Here is a 20,808-nt window from a genome sequence, read left to right as displayed (position 1 = left end):
GGGTCAATGTCAAGAATATAAATTCATCTTCACAACTTGATTATAAAATTTCAATACAGACAAAGTGCAAATTCAACTTTCTTGCAAAAACATAGTATACAAACACAATGACATAATTTTCAAACCACATCTTCAAGATTAAATATACTGTCTGGAAATAGAAACACCAGCAAAGTCCTTGGCGTTTGCAGTGTGATTTACAGCCTAATTCTGTTGACAAGTTTTTGTCTTCTGTTGTTACAAGTTAGATGCAGCATACAGATATATCAAATACACCCCTTGCACTGCCAAATAGAATAAATTTCAAAAGCCCAATGCAGTCATGTAGGGAGCATTAAAAGTACATACACACAACCAATAGACAATTTGAAAAAAAAAAAAAACCTTCTGTTGCAGCAGCATCAAACTGAAATCACAAGGTACATATTTACGTAAACTTCTAATCTCTCTCCCTGCTGTTGCTGTTTTTTTACCCCAAGCAACCTAGCATTCACGAAAAGTCTGTGAACTTCTCTATACATGTATAATGCTTTGTGTATTCCTTTCTGGAGTATGACTAGCATTCTACAAAGTTTGTCTTTAAGACGCAGAGCTATATACAGAGCACATCTTGCAAATAAGGTACGTAGTATTTACAAATGACAGTGGGAAGATTCAATGCCAGCAATTAGACCAGCTTACATACTAAATGTTACAATACATAATATAACTGCAGTCTTGTATATCGAGTCATGCAATCTTCATTTTGTGCATGCCATGACTCACGTAAAAGAGGCAGAGAGCATAAAAAACACTTTGCAAGTCAATTAATTTGTTCAATACACGCTACTTGTTACAATCACAAATTATTCATGGACGGGCTTAAATTACAACCATATATTACACATCTCTGGACCATTACTATCTCGTCACTTCATAATTGATTTATCGTACATGGTAGAAAGGGAATTTCAACATTACATGTGAAAACCCAGAAAACAAAATAACTTTTGACAATGAAGTGTCTACCTGTTGCTTTGTTTCAATTAACATAACGTCAACTGTCAAGTCTATCTGTCACTGAGTTCAATTTTAACCTGGTAGTCAGTAAATACTGTAGTGACTACAATGTCAGTCATGCTTTATATACACCTTTGACCTGTGACCTTTGAGAAGGCAAAGCAAATTTCATGATATTTCCTTGCATGTAAATTGCTGGTTACATAATACTCAACATATCTTATCCTCGTATTAAAATATAACTGAATTATGCATCTTGTTTGAGAGGCATTGCAATCTTAATGTATGAACTTTATTCCCTGACCTCTACTACAGAATGGTCCGGCTATATGTTCTTACAGAGTTTAAGCTGTGTATAGTTCAACTGAGCACGGTAAACCCATTAATTAATACAATCTTGCAGGTCTTGTGCAAAGTCTTCAGGGATATCAGGAAAAATCTTGTGCAGAATGGTTTAAGTATGTCAGTTGAATTACTACAAAAAGTGGGAAAACAGGAATTTTTCACCAAATAACTAATGACCCAATTTCTAAATCATCTCCATCAATTCTGGCACAATTATAAGCATCCGTTAGCAAGTTCTAAAAGATCACCTCCGGAACATTCCAACATTGCTGATACTATGGCCATAGTGAAATGATTTCGGACAAGGGACAGATGAATGTATGGCTAACACACACATACTACATGTACCTTGACCATCACTGTGTGGCAAGACATGACTAATCTGTTCTTCTCAAGAGCTCCTGGAGTGTAGCGGTCACTGTTTAAAAGAAATTTCAAGACTCTAACAGGCTTACTTGTCCATTTCATTAAGCATGGAATACCTAAAACATGAATTTATCATACGTCTTTCACATTCTTGGATTTTCTTTGGCCAGCTATTCATGATGTCTTCGTGTCCCCTATCAATGACAAAGTTTCTCCAGCAAATTAACCACTATACTTTGAATGAAAAAATGTGATGACTACTGCATGCAGTGTTCTTATCATTATCGATGGACCTAACTCTCGCTTCAGAAGCACTGCAGAGTTTGAACAGCAATGAGCTGACTGCAGTATTCAGGGCATGATAATGATAACTCATAAAATGATAACTCATATCTTCAGGCATTTATTAACATAAGAAATTAGATTTCTCTTTGAACTGCAAAATACGGGGAACATACATTAAAAAAAAAACAAGAAATTTAAGGTACATTAACTCTGCCACATGAAAATGCTGTTGCTCCCATGATGGTACTGTAGCAATTGTAAAATATCCTCCAGGAGTCGGAGGAGTGAATACCTTTAACCTGTTTCAGTACCCGACAATGAGTCCTTGCATACTTGGGTGGATAAACGGATAAGAAAGTCAGTCACTGGCATCACAGTTTTGCTTTTACTAGGGTGAGACTGACAGAAATGCCATGTGAACTGATATCAGGGGGAAATAGGCAAGATTCAAATAACTGCAGTCACACTGAGAAAATGACCAAGATACGGTGTACATATATATGTTATATGATCCGGTGATGAATATACAAAATCAATCAATGTGAACAAGTCAAAATGGCCTGGCTTGGTCTTCACACCCCAATTCTGTTTCTGTTTTTGTGTTTGTTTTTCTGACAAACACTACCTTTTCTGGAGAACTAATATCGTGGCATCATTTTGCTTTGACATATCTTGCAATTCATGCTCACTCAACTCTTGCACTTGTACTAGTAAGACTGACCAAAAATCTCTCACAGTTACAGAGCCAACTACCATGGCTAACTGATAGAAGACAAAAATGACATTTCTTTTAATTTTTTTTTTTTAAACTACAAAAACGCCAACTAGCATGGTAATGTTCATAACAGGACTGATCATGGCCATGGAAGTTACAAATAGAATGTAAATTACAAATCTTTTGTCATTTTTGCATCATAAAGGAGGCCCTGTTCAGTTTTCTGCAGGAGGACCAACATTCTCTCACAATCCTTGTCATACTGAATGAAGTTTTGTAAACTGTTTGCCCTCAAAAAGTCCTTCATAATCACTTCTCAAGGCAGGCACCATCTGATTTACGGGGTAGCCCCTGAATGCGTGGGAAGGCTGATAATGTTTTCTGTTTCATGACTCATGTGCTGCACAGGGACTCTGGTAAGCAATAGCAGCAGGGCTCCTATAAAAATCTATTGCCCTCTCCTACATATCACTATGCTTGTCGCCAATGTCTTCTGTGGAGTGACTCGTCTACAGCATCAACTACGCAATATACACAGCATTAATTGAGCCAGTCTGAACCATTAAACTCTACTATGGAAGGGACACTGGGTGCAGTTCATGCTGAAAAGGCTATTGAGCTCAGTGGGCAAGTGTTGTAGCCACCAGTAGCTATTTTAAGACTCCCATTTCATACCCTTCCACGCATTCTTCCCAACCCAAAAGTGACGCATGCAGTGTGCTTCTTTACCACATAAATAGTCATGAGCAGGGTCTCCACGCTCGCTTCTTGGGAGTCTCAAAATGGTGAGTGCTGGCTTCAATGCACTGCGTGTTACATCCATTCCATAGTAGAGTTCAGTGATCTGAGCTGAAGTTTAGGCAATGCCAATAAGCACTGCAGCGGTTTGAGACATTGTCAATACACAGGAAGTGTCATCCAATTACAGCAGATACACAGACATTACACTTTGACACAAAGATATAGTGTTCAGTGAAGTGGACATGCACGTGTATTGGTATGAGTGTGCACTGAAACACATGGCCCAGCATGGTCTCGCTTCTCTGCGCGCAACTGACTGTTTGGCAGATGCTAACGACACCGAGAAAAGTTGTGTACAAAACATACTGAAGAGACATAAAGCCCAGCACAGTCACAGCCCATTTACGTTGCCGTTTGTTTGATCCGTGGATGACGTGTTCTCATCGGAGTCAGGAGATACCCTCGTGTGAGCCTTCTCGCGGAATTCCGTTATAATCACTGGCACGTTGTTGACGACTACTTGAGTTGATATGGCTGAACTTCGATCCACATTTTTTAATCTTGGCCTAGATGGAGAAAGCAGAAAAAGAAACTTGCTCAGGGTTACCTTAGAGCACCTCTATGTTAAATAATAAAAAAATATTTCATGCATATCCCAGTGGATCATGGCACTGCACTGCGACAAGTAATTATTTGTTATCTTTTGGCGGCAACGACCTGATGTGAGGGAGTGGGCATAACAGTAGGAAACGTGGCAGGCCCAACCGCCTCATGCAAGGGAAATGCGATGGAGCTGAGATTAAGAACATGACCTAATTTGCTGCCAAACTCTGAAAGAATGTAGACTTAATACATGTGATTGCTTTTGAAGTGAGAGGCAATCTAGCCTGACTTTGATGGCTTTAAATTGGAGCATCTAATGTGACGCTTGACTTGAGAAACAAAATGTAGAATTGCCAGAAGTATCAGATATCTCATGCATGATAACTGCTATTTAAAAAAAAAAAATCAAACACTAATTTATAGTCTTTGAAATCTACAGAGTTTAATTTTGTATTTCAGTCCTCCAATACATTTGGTATGTGTTGGGAGCATTGTGATTGAAGAGCAATCATACTTAATTATCACATTTAATCATATTAATACAAAAATTCTGATGCAGTATCACAGAAAGCAGAGGGTACACTTAACAATGTGATCACTACCTACATTGTTGTATACAATGTACAAATTCAACCAGAAAAAAAAAAAGAGAGAAGGTAGATAGTATTAGTACTTTTAGTACATAGATTGATCATGACCTGTACAAGTGAGCTGTACTTTGTATTGATTTGAAACATAGGAGTAGATGCAGTATGTACACTGTGTATATACATTTCAGCTGTCACAGGGAGCTCCTAGATTCACTAAAAAAACCCTCCAAACAATGGTCAAAAGGAGAAAAATGTAAACACTCCTTTGTTATGATGCTACAATCGATGCTAAAAATGGCAAAGTAGCAAAGTTTTCTGTCTTGTAGAAAGACAGGTCTCCTCTGATTTCCTATACATACGTAACGTGGGAAACATACATTGTAAAAGCTACTTGACAAAACTTGAACAGCAGCATCCACCAGATATTTCATTTGTCACTCAACTCTGCTACACAGCATGATTTGCACATTTTACTTTGTGGCTTGCTCTGCCTTGACTTCTATGGACTGGAATTGAGCTAATCTGTTGTCTGGTGTCTGTCTACAGCTGTTGACTGTTCATGAGTATCACTTCCGTTTAAAAGCTTAATGGGATACTCTGGGGTTATTGACAAGCCCATTCACAACTAACTGGAGATCATTTCACAAAGCCCTAGCATAACAACAGTAATTGAATAAATACATTGATAACTGTCTCTTAATATAGGAGACCAGTTCTGTAATGTAGTCACATTTTATGCATGCTTTGTTCACAAATGTTGCCCTTGAACAACCACAAAGCTTGCCAGAGGCTTGCCCTACCTAGCAACAACTGTGTGAATTCCAACCTGTGGAACTTAGAAGGATGGTATATTCAGGGAGGTGCTAGAGAAGGAGAGACAACTCCCGCTCTCCTTTGAAGTCATGCGCGGCACCGCCGAAAAGTTATGCGTTCAACTACAGGTGGGAACCAGGTGCTTTGACAAAAGAGAGCATCAATAATCGGGACTAGCGCTCTCAAATCTAGAATTACTTGCCCCAAAAATTCGCTCTCTCTCTCTCTCTCAATGTGATGGCAACAATGAATTTGTGTACCTTTAATTGGAGCAGCGAATCAAAATGCAGTGTAAAACTGACAATTTTAACAGCAAATAGTTTAAAAGCATGCTGGAACACACTTTAGCGGAGTACTTTATTTGAAAGATCAAAATATCCCAGATTAAAAGATAGAACACTAACATGCGGAAATGTGCGCATTACAGAAAAATATTAGGTTCTTAAAAGAGCCTAATTTTCATTTCATTTTGATTTGCGCACTACGAAGAAACTAGAAATACATGTTTATAATATTGAATTCTTTCCTAAACTATTCTAAATCAATTCGAGTATTTCATTAAAAATTTTACGGTGAAATAAAGCTTGTAATTCAACGAAAGGTGAAATGCGTTCTTCGTCTCCGAACTTCGTCTTGCAACTAGAGCGGTGGCGCGCATGACTTAAAAGCGTAGTGAAATGTTAGACATCCCATTGTAATGCCTTGAACCCAAACGTGTTTGCATGAATTACGAAGAGTGGCCACTCCATCTGTGTAACACCTCCATGGTATATTATTGGTTGAGGAGAGAATTCAGTTTTTAACTTTGTGGAAAATACTAAAAAACCACTTTATGAAATGTTGAAAAGCATACAATTCTAGCAGGAATTCAAAGTATATTTCATGAAAATTGGTTTGGAAATGGATGAGAGGTATTGAGATACATATATCCCAAAACAAAGTAATCTTAATAAAGCAATCCTAAATCCCAATCCTAAATCCCAATCCTAAACAAAGTAATCCTAACAAAGCAATCCTAATAAAAGGTGGGTCCTACCTTTCAATAAGGATCGCTTTGTTTTGGGTGCCTCAGCCAGTTCAAAACCGATTTTCATCAAATAAACTTTGCATTCCTCTTGGAATTTTCATTAGCTCAAAAAATAATCATGAAAAAACCTTGGAAACCTCAAGCCCCATCACAACACCCTCAACCAATACTATACCATCCCTTTAATGGGAGGGAGCAGGTGAATGAAATGCTTCATTACTACATGTAGGCTGGGGGGGGGGGGGAGGGGATCCATACATTGCAATACATTACAGAAATTGTCTATTGCCAATACAGTGAGTTTCCTGTTTAGGGTAGCATTCCAAAACTTGGGATGGGAGCCAGTATTGATGCAAGTTTGATTTGCAGATGGCATCTCAAAATGGAATAGTTGATATACAACCACTAAGAGACTTCAATGGCTAGCCACCAACACTTGACTTCTCTTCATCTTTCTTGGGTGTGTGTTTTGTTTTGGCCAAGATCCATGCAATCATCACACCCTCTGTATCACATACAGTTGAACCTCTCGTATCCGGACAAGTCGGGACCGGGGCTCATCTGGATAAGGGATTTGGCCGGATACGGGAGACTCAATGCTTTATACATGTACATATACATACACATGTACTGATGTAGCCCGTTGTAGTACCACATGTAGTAATGTGTATACTGCAACCTTTTCATTGTTACACTCAGTAACAGACCCCAAAATAGAGGTTCGTGTTTGCAAGAATGAAATCATTTTTTTTTATAAATTCTTGGGATGATTTACCGAAATAATTAAGAAATGTATCAAGTATACGTAATTCATTGTGTTTGTGTAGGAGATCTCAAGGAGTTGGGAATCCCCCTTTCCTCCCGTAATTATTTTTAAAAAAATCACGGCGAGATTGCGTCCGTATAATAGAGAGATCCGGATAAAGGGAGGCCGGATAAGAGAGGTTCAACTGTACTTGGGATTCCAGAAGTGTCTCTTGAAAAGCAGAATAACTGGTGTACACAATATTCTCCTTAAACTGTCATGATCGTGTCATAAAGATAAACTGGTGATTTCATACTGAGATACCTCTCAAAAGAAGAACACAGAACGAACTTTCTCCTTTGTAATCTTCAATAACATTGAATAAAACAATAACTAGAACATGGCTATCAGTGTGAAATCTTTGCATAAAATGTTAATATGCTACAAATTCTTTGGACTCGTCTTCTCCAAAGGCATGCCCACGATCACAAAAGATATTTTCGTGAGAAGTGTGAGAGCTTTCAAGGCATCAGTCCATTTTTAGTCTCTGGGAGGTCACCATGTCACCATCGATTCACACGACTACAATTTGCAAAACTTGCAAAATCATATAACAGCAAACTATTTTGGTATTTCTAACATTTGAGTCTGCTTTTTATTTTCCTTTTGGGAACCCACCCGTTTGCTTATCTACTAGACACACATCTCGCTTCGCTTCATTTCAGGCGCTTCCTGATGTGTCTGCATACCTGAGGCAGAGGGTTCATTCTGCTCCCATTTGGGAATAGTCTCGCACATACTCAGGATAAAGGGTGTGATAGGCATCTTTCTTGATTGATATCTTAATTTGGCTCTTCATGAGATGAACCAAGACAAAATGTGATAGGAATCAGAAGATAAGCATACTTTCCCTGCCATATGACTTTCTTGATATTAACCAACTTTTGGCAATATGGTATATCATGGCATTTGGTACCTTGGAAAAACTAAATCTCAATTCAGTCTACGCAGAGTACAGGGCATGCAACTTTAAAGGGATGGTATAGCTTTGGTTGAGATGGGGATTAAGCTTTTAATTTTTTTTTCAAGATACATAGAAACCACTTTAAGATATATTAAAGAGCATACAATTCTACGAGGAATTCAAAGTTCATTTGATAAAAATTGGTTTTGTAATGGTTGAGATATCCAAAAACATAGTAAAACGAAGTGATCCTAACAAAAGGTGGGTCTCACCTTTTATCAAGATCGCTTTGTTTTGGATATCTCACAATTTCAAAGCCAATTTTCATCAAATAAACTTTCAGTTCCTCTTAGAATTGTATGGTCTTTCATATTTCAGAAGAGGTTTCTCATTATCACAAAAAGTCATCCTCAAAAAATGTTGGAAACCAGAAGCCCCACCTCAACTGAAACTGTACCACGCCTTTAAAATTTCAACAGCAGCATGCATAAAACAAAGAAAGTAACAAAATAACCGAAGGCCTTTGTTTGTCAAGAACCTGATTCTATTGTACATGTACAAGGCAAATGGGTATTAAAGGCAAAAGAACAAAAATATAAAAACAAACAAAGGACTGGCTATCTTTTACAGTCAGAAACTTGCCAGTAGGTTGCCATGATACGTAGTGCCTTGCCATTTGGTCAATTTCCCCCTATCCCAAACCCCCTACCCTCTCAAATAAACTTGGTGGCTGAGATGCAGGTGTAAAAGACAAATCTACATATTTTCATCAGTGAGATGGTGTTACATACATTCCATTGGTACATACCAAATGGGGAAATGTCACAAGTACGTGTAAGAAGATTATGTAATTGTCAATGTATGGCTAAATAATAATAATGATAATAATAATAATAATAATAATAATAATAATAATAATAATAATAATAATATAATGATGATAATAATAATAATGATGATAATAATGATGATAATAATAATAATAATAATAATAATAATAATAATAATAATAATAATAATAATAATAATAATAATAATAATAATAATAATCTCTTTTCACAGACAGTTCAAGTGTCCAGTTAGTTTCAGCAGGGAGGTGTTAGAGAAGAAGTGGATTCTCTTCACAATTTGTGCAAATCTATGCATACAAATGTAGGTTCTATAGCATGGCAATTAAATTCTTTGTATTTCACTGGCTTTAAAGGGACTGTACAGTACTGGTTGAGGTGGGGATTCATGTTTTGAACATTCGTAAGTGAGATAATGAGAAACCTCTTATGAAATATGAAAGGGTATGTAATGTTAAGAAGGATTCAACGTTTAATTGATGAAAATTGGTTTTCAAATGGCTCAGATATCAAAAAAATTGATAATAATAAAAGGCGACAGGCTACGCTTTGTATCAGGATCTCTTTGTTTCACCTTGTTTTTGGATATCTCAGCCATTTCGAAACTGATTTTCATTGAATAAACTTTTGATACCCCTCAGAATTGCATGCTCTTTGACATCTCATAGAGTGGTTTCTGAATATCTCGCAAAACGTTAAAAGCTAAATCCTCACCTCGACCAGAACTGCACACACCCTTTAATGTTCCATGCACCAAGCTGCCCTTCCATGCAGTTTGGACATGGAGACCAAAGAAGTGGTTTTTGATTTTTACCAATTTAAAGCTGCATTTCACAGGAAATGTTAAAATTCTGTAAGGAATTTGGTGGTAATCTTGTACGAAACAAATACTTTAAGTTTTTCTTCAATTCTTCTTGTTACTTATATCTCAAGACTGAAAAAGGAGTATCGTATTCTCATAAAAAGATAAGTTAACTTATATTATACCCACCTTGTTTGCATTTGTGCATAAATGTTGTCACCAGGTTTAGCACTTGAATGTTAAATCTTTTGAAATAAGTAATTGGCTGAAGCATTTGTGTGTGTGTGTGTGTGTGTGTGTGTGTGTGTGTGTGTGTGTGTGTGTGTGTGTCTAGTAGCATTTCACAGTTACAGAAGTACAATTTTTATTAATTTTCTCTGCATGTCCTACATTCTTTGCACAATACAGAATTGCTGCTGAAAATATTGAAGGGGACGGCATGTTGCTGCTGGCTAGGTATGCTGTATTTAAAGGGAAGGTAAACCCAAAGAGCAATGTGGATTGAGTGAAAGCAACAACATTAGCAAAGCACATCAGTGAAAGTTTGAGGAAAATCGGACAATTGATGCAAAAGTTATGAATTTTTTAAGTTTTGGTGTTTGAACCGCTGGATGAGGAGACTACTAGAGGTTATGACGTATGAGTGGACAGTAATATAAAGAAAATATAAAGGAAAATCAACAAAAATTCACTTTTCTAGCATCATGAAAAGGCACTTGCCTAACCGCTTTCAGAAAGCAGGGGGAATAATTGCTACCCTTAACATATGTCAGCATCAAGTTGATGGAATTTGTGGTTTTCATGAAAAATGAATTTTTGGGAAAATGTCTTTATATAGCCTTTATATTGTTGTCCTCTCATACGTCATAACCTCTTGTAGTCTCCTCATCCAGCAGTTCCAACACCAAAACTTTAAAAATTCATAACTTTTGCATCGATTGTCCGATTTTCTTCAAACTTTCACTGATGTGTTCTACTAATGTTGCTGCTTTCATTCAATCCACATTGCTCTTTGGGTTTACCGTCCCTTTAAGGAATGTTGCAGAAGTGCTGTCTTTTGTCAAAGCAATTCATTAACACCTGTGACAGAGCACATTACTTCTCGGCGACACAGAGCATGGTACAAAGGAGAGATTCTTGTTTCTTCTGAGCTTCCTCTAACACTTCCCTGGTTTCAGCACGTGTATGAATGCTAGCAGATTCCCCATTTTGTGCACAAAGCACTGTGAGGGTTAAGCAGCACCCCAGCACATTGTCTAGAGTAGAGGTGCACGCTCCTTGGAAACTGCTCACCTGTTTTTCCTCTGTGATTTGTTGGTGTTTCTGAGCGGCTTCGGCTGGTGCATCCCCGGAGACAGAAACTGCTGGGCTCGCTGCTGGGCTACAAGCTGTGCATTCAGCCTCGGCTTCCTGTCATAGAGTGGTGAAGGGCAGATAATCATATCATTCCACTCAAAATTTTGATAATCCATGCAAGCAATAAAGGGGCCTACAAGTACATTGAAGCCCAAAAAAGGGTATGCTGCATAATTTCATAATTTTCATCACAAGGCTCATGCATGACCACACAGAATCCTATAAATTCTACACCACTGTACACTACCTAACACTCATACAGTGTGTCGGTGAAGCAGTATGCCCACATTACATCACTTTTTTTTTTCCCTTTCTTAATTGCATCATATTTGTTCAAATGTTTTGTTATGTTTTCATGAGAAAATCTTTGCAATATCCCAGAGGCATTATATAACAACTATGATAAGAAAATCAATTGCTACTAAAATGTATTATTTATACTGTCTTTATTTCAATGACAATGTAGGTTACCTTGAATGACACCATATTATTCTCTAAGGCAGGGGAATTCACCTTACAGCCTAACTTCGAAAAAAAAAATCCCACAAGCATGAGCTATGTATAATGATGCAACCATATGCACAGATGGTCACTCGGCAAATTCACACAAACACGCTGACTCAAACCCACAATTTAAGTTATCATTTTATTGCATGTAAACAAAAGAAAAATGCTTTTATCAAAGATGCATATTCCAATATACAATAGTCATTCTATCCCCTTTAACTCGTTGAGGACGAGTCCCAAGTATACTCGGGCAAGTGTGTATGGGAAATGCGTGTTGTAGCAAAATCAGTCCGTCCTCAACGGGTTAACAGACTTTGAGATAATCAGAGCTCCTCTCCTAAGCTGTGCATACATAATGCATTACTGTTTATGTTTCTATAGAGAAGTAAAGCTCGGCTTGAAGAAAGAAAGGTCTGTAGACTTAAAGGGACTGTACAGTACTGGTTGAGGTGAGGATTCAGCTTGTAATGTTTTGCGAGATATTAAGAAACCACTCTATGAAATGTTAATGAGCATACAATTCTAAGGGGAATCAAAAGTTTATTTGATGAAAATCGGTTTTGAAATGACTGAGATATCTAAAAACAAGGTAAAACAAAGAGATCCTAATAAAAGTCATGGCCTGTCAATTTTATTAGGATCGCTTTTTTGGATATCTCAGCCATTTCAAGACCAATTTTCATCAAATAAATGTTGAATCCTTCTTAAAAATTACATGCTCTTTCATATTTCATAAGAGGTTTCCCATTATCTTCCCCCAAAATGTTATGTGTAATCTGAATCCTCACCTCAACCAGTACTGAACAGTCCCTTTAAAGTGGAATATACAATCCATTTTTCTTTTTTTAATTCAATTGATTTTTATTTGCAACCATAAATTTGTACTTCTCATTGCAGTGGTGACACTCTTCTATGTGTAATTGGGGCATATCCGGGCAATTACCCCCAGAGGGCACCCCCCCGCCCCCCCCCCCCCCACCCCCTGTAATACTGGTTAGTGGTAAGGTTAAAGTAAAGATTAGGGTTAGGGTTAGGTTTAGGGTTAGGAGTTTGGGTTAGGGTTAGGATTAAGTTCAGGATTAGGATTAGGATTAGGATTAGGACTAGGACTAGGGCCAGGGGAAGGGTCCGGGGTAATTGACCTACAGCTGTAGAACCGTAATTGGGGTTATCAGAATGATGAAACAGATTATTTCCTTTAAAGTTGCTAACAATGATACGAGGTGAGGTATGAAGTCAGCCCCTGGAATATGTTTGAAAAAGGATGTTTGTGATGCAGCCTTTACCAAGGATAAGCTTTCTTCAGCAGATCCTCATTTATGCGCTCCCTTCTGAAGACAACATTTTGACACCAGAGTCATAACAAGCTAAAAATATTCTCTGGTTTAGACAACAGAGAAAATACTTGTTTACTTTTCTTTTAATTCATTTTAACTTTGAGTGCTGAATTAAATGCAACCAGCAATGTATGGACAGACCAATCCCATTCGTCAAAAATGAAAACTATATACAATGTAACAAATCACACTGTGATTTTCTATAAGAGTCAAATTATACCGTACTACCTCCTTTATGATGTATCATCATTAAAAGCCACACTGAGCTCTGTTTTCAAACATTGACATTCACATGTGCTTTGCAATAATGAGGTCACGCATTCAATCGCGGAAGAGACAAAAGCTGTCTAGTCAATTGCACTTTGACAGATCTTTGAAGGGAGAGGAAAAACATCTCCAGTGGATCGTTATGTCTCTAAAAGTCAAATGAGTTTACCCTGATTATTAGCTACTGGTCTGTGTTTCCTGCCAGAGTATCTGCCATGACCTTAGTTTCTCATCTTACAGTGCTGGCTTCTCATTCTCTCCCATTCTTTGGGATCATACACACTACCCTGTTGTTGTCCGGTCTTGATTTCAACCCAAAATCTGAGGAAATCAACTTGTTCCCCTGGTCGGGGAAGCCCTGATCCGACCCAGGAAGACGGAGTCTGCCTGTCAGTGCAGGCCAGGAAGTCACACTTCCTCTCAATGCGGCACAGAGGGAGTCTGCACATAAAATGCAAACTGTAAAGTGTGTGTGCGGACATGTGTGTGCGTGTGTGTGTGTGTGTGTTGGAATTATCATTGTATACTGGTACAAATACAGCTAATGTGTAGTGCCAGCTTGGAGTGGGCCATTGTGTTCAGGCTTCAATCAAAATTTTATCATAGAGGGCAGCATACCAACTGTCTTGTCAGCAAGCATAAACCAGAACTTGTTTCAGGACTTTCTATTAAAGGGCAATCAATTATGTATGGAGGAAGTCTTCAAACTGAGTAATAAATATACAACAATCAGATGCAGATGTTTAACTGAAGTTAACCTCTGTTGTTCTTTAATTATAACATTAGCAAAACATGTACATTTACTTTTATACTGTGCACGATCATCTGGTAGATCGTGTACTACTTTTGAAAACAAAAAGGACTAGAGATGAAGCTATACCACAACACACACTTATAGGTCCTTGAGCCAAACACTTCATCCTCCATGCTCTTTGTTACAAATGAACCCGACTACAGAGCACTGAAACTTACAGCAGCCATGACTGGGGGACTTCCAAAGAAGTCCAAAAGCACTTTCAATAGGCGTTTTCACATCAGCACGATAAAAATCCAAGCTAGAGAAATTTTTCGCGATTGCGAGTTAGCGCGCTATTTTATTTCTTATTCACATCAGCCCGAAGAGAATCAGCCCAAATTTTTGTCGAGCCAATTTGACAGCTGAGTATGTGCAAACAGCATAGTAATGTGTGTGTCCTCTCAAAAATTCCTCGTAATTTGTGTGCAGTTTGCCTCGATCGATCGGGTCACACACGCTAGGCATAATGGGATGCATCGCCCTAATTTCTCGAGTCATTTTCACATTATCAAATAGCGTGCTACTATCCTGCTATTTAAGAAATTTCCCAAGTTGGACTCGAGAAATGCTCTCAATCAGAGCGATACAATTAGCGCGTTAATTTGTGTTCACATTATCAAATAGCGCGCTATTTCGCTATCAGGAAAATTTCCCAAGTCAGAAAATAGCGCACTGTTTCAAAACATCGGGCTGATGTGAAAACGCCTAATGGGTTGTCCGTATGCAACGAGTCAGGTGTGCTGCTATGTCAATGCATAAATCATCTTTTGCTAGGCATACTTGTTGAAGCCCCCAGTTAAAAATTACCATAAAAAACAGTACCCAAACCAAATTGGTCTATACCATGGGGAATAAGTAGGTACATGGCATGAAGCTGAACATCAATAGGCGTTTTCACATCAGCCCTATAAAAATCCAAGCTCGAGACATTTTTCGCGATTGCAAATTAGCGCGCTATTTCATTTCTTATTCACATCAGCCCGAAGAGAATTAGCCCAAAATTTTTTCGAGCTAATTCGACAGCTGAGCATGTGCAAACAGCATCAGTTATGTGTGCAATTTCAAAAATTCCACATAATTTGTGTGCAGTTTGCCTCAATTGATCGGGTCACACATGCTAGGCATGATGGGATGCATCGCGCTAATTTCTCGAGTCGTTTTCACATTATCAAATAGCGCGCTACTATCCCGCTATTTCAGAAATTTCCAGAGTTAGACTCAAGAAATTTTCTCGACCAGAGCGGTACAATTAGCGCGCTAATTTGTGTTCACATTATCAAATAGCGCGCTATTTCGTGATCGGGTTAATTTCCCAAGTCAGAAAATAGCGCGCTATTTCGAAACATCGGGCTGATGTGAAAACACCTAATGTGGTTGGATTTGAAAAGGTAATCCAGCTGCATATTAGAATGCTGCCCTGGATGTGGAGTGAGTGCACTATTGTTTGTAAGTGCAGCTTTTATTCAAGTGTTTTTGCACATGTTAATATTGATGTTGGAAATAATGCTCCTTGTCAGAGAATCTTCTCAAACAGGGCTGGTGGATAGGAGTAGAAATGTGTTATGTCAGCTGTGGTTTGTCCACATTAGACAAAATATACATCCTTTGTAGTGAAAGTTACTCTTGCATTAACATGAAATTATTGAACATGCAAGCAGTACACAAAACACTTTATAGCATGTTGACTGGTGCATTTGTGAATACTAAAGGTGAATTTCTTTCATCACATGAAATTAATAAATCAAAGAATGCATGGCCAGATTTCCATGATTACAATATATGAATTTATGAATTTTCAAATCCTTTTATGCATTAAAACATCCTGAGAAATATAGGACGAATATCACAGTACTCAAATCTTTATTCAAAATTGCCAAATTTATGGAATGCCTGATTAAGCTCAGTATTTGTCTGCAAAGACTATTGCATATTTATTCTTCAATTATGGTATTTATTGCCTATGCTCACTTTAGGATCTGGTAATCAAACTCCATCATTGATCTATAGAAATATGCTCCTTAACTGTGACTAGGAATTCCATATCGGCCCATCCTCCATTTTCACAAGTTTCAGATTCAAGTGTTACTACCAGGGCACTGTTTCATAAAGCTGTTCACAAAGTTACGAACAACTTACAAGCGACTGGTGATAATTTCTGATGTGCTATACTTATCAGAATTTCCATAATTCAGCAAAAGAACTGATCATCAGTCGCTCGTAAGTCGTTCATAGCTTTATGAAACACCCCCTGGGTACATATCTTATATTCAGAAGTCATTATCTGTTTTTGTGCATGATACATGTACAGTGCATCTGTATTTCCTATGCATTTCTTTTTTAAAATCTTATAATTAGTCAACTTCTATGAATGTACAGTGAAGACAAATTGAATAAACATTGATGAAACAAAGATAAAGACCAATGAATTGGGAGCTCCTAAACTGGATTGATTTTTCACATCAAGGCCACGTTGTCCTCGATGGTCTGTCATGGACTGACCTTGTAGACGTTCCCTTCCTCACATCACACACTTCACACTTGAAGGCCTCTGCAGTATTGCGAAACGTGCACACGCTGCAGTCCCAGTAGTTGGCCTCCGGGGAGCGAGAGCTTCGTTTTTGTCTCCTGTATTAATCAGCATTAGAGTAGGAAGCAAAGAGAAGATAGATTATAACTTATAACTATAAATTTTGCTTCAAAGTTCCTGTGGTACTTAAACTGTTCTGCCACCAGCAATAAGCACTGAAATCTATGTGTCACTGTTAGCCCACATTTCTTTCACAATTCTACCACATTTCTACTAACATAGCATTAACCTTTCACCTACCGGTAAATTACACACACAATTTATTCTTTTACTCCAGTGACAATGCAACATTTCCCCCTTGTTTACCCCTGAGGGGTATGTACAATGTACATTGTACATGCATTTGTAAGGATGAAAGCAATTACCCTTTACATACCTCAGAAGCACTTGCCACATTTTGCCAAATTTTTCATCAATATCTAGTTGATCCCTCCAAACTTGATCTTATTGTAACTTAGCACACCCACTCATGTCCCATAGGATGGCCATAGTGACACAATGTGGATGAGTGGAATGAGGTAATCTCTATACATTGGCAATTTACTTTCTAGACTTCCGAGCCATCGGTAAAGCAGCAACCCAGCTCGTGTGTCGATTGATAAAACAAAGCACATCAGTGCTCTTATAGCAAAAGATTCTACATGTAACATTACTTTTCAAACTTTGACTCAAATTACATGTATGTGTATCTACATGTGATTTTTGCATTTCAACACAATTAAGCATAATCTGCCCTAGTGTATGACATTCTGAGCAGGTTCCCCCCCCCCCCCCCTTGTAATGGTAAAGCTTGTTGTGTGAATACCAGTATCACGATGCAAGTGGCAATAATAACATTGCTAACTTGACTTAATAAATCATTCTGAGGGTGTACAACCTTATAATCAAACGCAAGTTTGTCCCAAAGTTCCAACTGCCTCGGGTACAGGCAGACAAATATTACATTTCACATATTGAAAATTGTATAATTTGTTGTTTTTCCCCCCTTACAATTGTATGTACATAGTATGTACACTAATGTTCTCAATTGTAACTTACAATCTGCATTTTGTAAGTATCTTTAAATCCCTAAAATCCTGACTATTAAGCAAAGTTACACCCATTCAAGCAAAATGATGCAACAGTTGTGATGCAATAGGATTCTTGTTAACCCGTTGGGGACGAGTCCCGAGTATACATGTAGCAAAATCAGTCCGTCCTCAACAGGTTAACGGACAGCTTCAATGATTATTATACATCTTCAGCCAATAATGGAGTAAGAAAGCTAAGAGGGTGGTGTGCTGATCATTTGTGGCTACCGTGGTTGCAAATGTTTCGATTCAATATATCAATTGGATATCAGATATGAATAGAGTGTGTGTTGGGCTCAAAAGCTCTATACTATTTGGGCACCTGAATGGGGTCAGCGAAAGGCAAAATCTAGTGAGCTCATCTTTTATTGCTATGTAAAACATGTATCTACTATGACTATAACAAAACAAGCCCGCTACTACTTGTACATTGTACGTTGGAAAAGGTGTCAACCGTACATGTAGTTTTGGGAACCTGGAATACCAGGTTCCTGTAAAGGGTAAGGAACAGCAGTTTAACAGCTCTCACATTCACAGCCTCAGTAACAGCTCTATCACACGTCATTCTATTTTTCCAGGAAAATGAAATACATGTAAATCATAGCCAACATCACACAATTATGGAATTGATACATGTGGCACAACTTACAAGTCTGACATCATTTGATATAAATAACAGCTGACCAAGCATCTTGAGTAAAATCACAGGGGATGGCTAGTGACTGATCAGTGAGAATGCTGAGGGATGATTGCTCCAATCCTTGTGGGATTCATTTAAGAGTACATTATATGTGACCCTGCACCACAAAACAAACAAAAAGTCGTCAGACATGAATTTTTAGTTAAGACCATAATCTGAAAGAGCAGACTTTAAGCTTTAAAATGATGTATAACTCATATCAAATGGACTCTCCTAACAGATCTAAATATTGGAAAGAAAACACAAACTCATGAAAAGTGTGAACTGAGAAAAGAGGCTCTGAAGTACATGTACAGTGTCTATTCAAGTGCTTAATCTTTACCAAACCATGCTGGCTGTGCGATGAATGGGACAAAAAACAGGAAGTAAACCGCCAGAGTAACAACAATGAAGGGATTATCAGATTGAAATGAAATTAAGCATGTCTTATTAACACATTCTGTCCATAATCAATGCCAACTTTCAAAGCAGTAGCATCATCCTTTCAAAAGTTATTAGAGTTGAAAGTGAAGAGTGTGTGCAAGGTTTTTCAGAAATGAAAAAAGGACTCTAAAGACACACCTAGTCACACTATTCTACCAAATATGTTCGAGATAAACTGCAAAAAAAAAAAAACTCACACTTTCCCGCCTGTTTTATGATCCCAAATTTTGGCATAATGTAAAAGAAGACTAGCTCTTTCAGAAAATATGAAAAAGTCAAGATCAGCTAGGTTGACCCATTTCACTTATTTTCAGTCCTCACGCAAAATCAGTATTCAGTATGTGCGACTTTTTGTTCGTTTTGTGATGCACAGTCACATCTATTGTTGTGTGAAAATTGTTTGCTTCAGAATGGTCCCTATATCCAAGTAATGTACAATTCAATGTTTCCAGGTTAGCATGCCTGTACAGTGACAGGGCATTAAACTGCACATTACTTGAATATGAGACCATTCTGAAGCAAATAATTTTCACACAATAGATATATAATGTACTCTTAAATGAATCCCACAAGGATTGGAACAATCACCCCCAGCATTCCCACTGATTCCAACAAATCAGTTACTAGCCATACCCTTACAACATTTTTGCAATATTTGTTAAACTCAAATAATTCATCAAAAATCGTATCTGTATAACAATGTATGTTAAATATATCAAACTACTTTTATCTCACTGTTTACTTTGTGAAATACATTATAGAATTTCATAAAATCTCAAAATATCATCACTGTGAAGTGACATCACCTTTATAATACACCAGGCCTCGAAATCAGGAAGCGTGCTAACACTGCTATGCAAGGTCAATGACAATGCATGTACAAGGCTGCTGAAAGGGGACAAATTTTCTGGTCTTGGAGATGTTACTGAGGGACTTCCCTATTGTGAACGACAGTGCCAGTATGGTACGTAAACTGATATAATATACGGCCTACGTGTGTTGTGACAATACTACTAAACTACAGGGAGAATTTGCTGGCTTGTGATAAGTGTCCGGATTCTGCTAGAGGGCTGAGGGTGGCCGAAAACTAGAGTCCTGGACTGTACCAACTTGAAGTTGAACTTCATGGTCATGATGGTGGCGATGCGTCATCTAGATTCATAGGTTTCACTGCACTCTACTAGATGTCTAGAACTAGACTCTAGAGATAGAGTTAAAGATTAGCAGTGGTTAAAGACTTTAGACTTTCACTGAATTTAAGGGTTTTGCCATGGGCATGGCTATTTAGACGCGCAATCGCGCAGCAGGCACATAGCACAGGCAACGGCGATCAAATGCACAGATCTCACGTTACAGTCTCACACAGCACAGCAGCACACAGAAGACGCACCGTACGTACAATGGCAATGCACAAAACCACGGCGAGTCAGCACACAAATCTGTGGCCGGCTGGGACTACACAACCACTGGTTGCTGTATAGTGCTGCTCTGATTTCGTGTAAAGACTGGATATAGCCCACATATCATTAAAAGCTTTGACATATCATGATTATGAACACTTTTCCTAGATTTTTATACCGTATGCCTATTATACATTACCCGCTAGAAGAGCGTTTTCCCTCCATTTCCCGGCCAGAACACACACTTTTCTTCCTTTTTCATTAGATTATTTACTGCTAAGTTGTCGCTAGTCGTTTAGATGGACACGACTCTCAATAAAGCAGATTCTATCTTGCATGCCACCTGAAAGTTCTGGGTTGACAAGTCTACCGCGTCGCGTACATATCAGCTAATCACGTGACTACATCCGTGAATGAAATCGATCAGGTGATGATACGTTTTCCGGAAAAACTCGACGATTACTAGTAATTATTACCATCAAAACGAAAGCTGTGGTATTATCACCTCTGATGTCAACTATA

General features: G+C 38.1%; 1 protein-coding gene across 1 annotated transcript; it reads right to left on the bottom strand.

Annotated features, from left to right (window-relative positions):
• Positions 1 to 2,848: 2,848 nt before the first annotated feature.
• Positions 2,849 to 20,583, bottom strand: LOC139723988 (YY1-associated factor 2-like). Its single transcript, XM_071635185.1, has 4 exons — positions 20,486 to 20,583; positions 16,606 to 16,731; positions 11,137 to 11,253; positions 2,849 to 4,017 (listed from the first exon to the last, which is right to left on the bottom strand). The coding sequence occupies exons 1-4, from the start codon at positions 20,509 to 20,511 to the stop codon at positions 3,843 to 3,845; spliced, it is 444 nt and encodes a 147-aa protein (XP_071491286.1). The 5' UTR covers positions 20,512 to 20,583; the 3' UTR covers positions 2,849 to 3,842.
• Positions 20,584 to 20,808: the final 225 nt, after the last annotated feature.

Source organism: Diadema antillarum, unplaced genomic scaffold, assembly GCF_040938485.1.
Source record: "Diadema antillarum isolate AM-2024a unplaced genomic scaffold, OU_Dant_1.0 scf00000205, whole genome shotgun sequence".
NCBI lineage: Eukaryota > Metazoa > Echinodermata > Echinoidea > Diadematoida > Diadematidae > Diadema > Diadema antillarum.
Note: the sequence above shows the minus strand (reverse complement) of the source record. Positions and strands in the feature narration are given on the sequence as shown.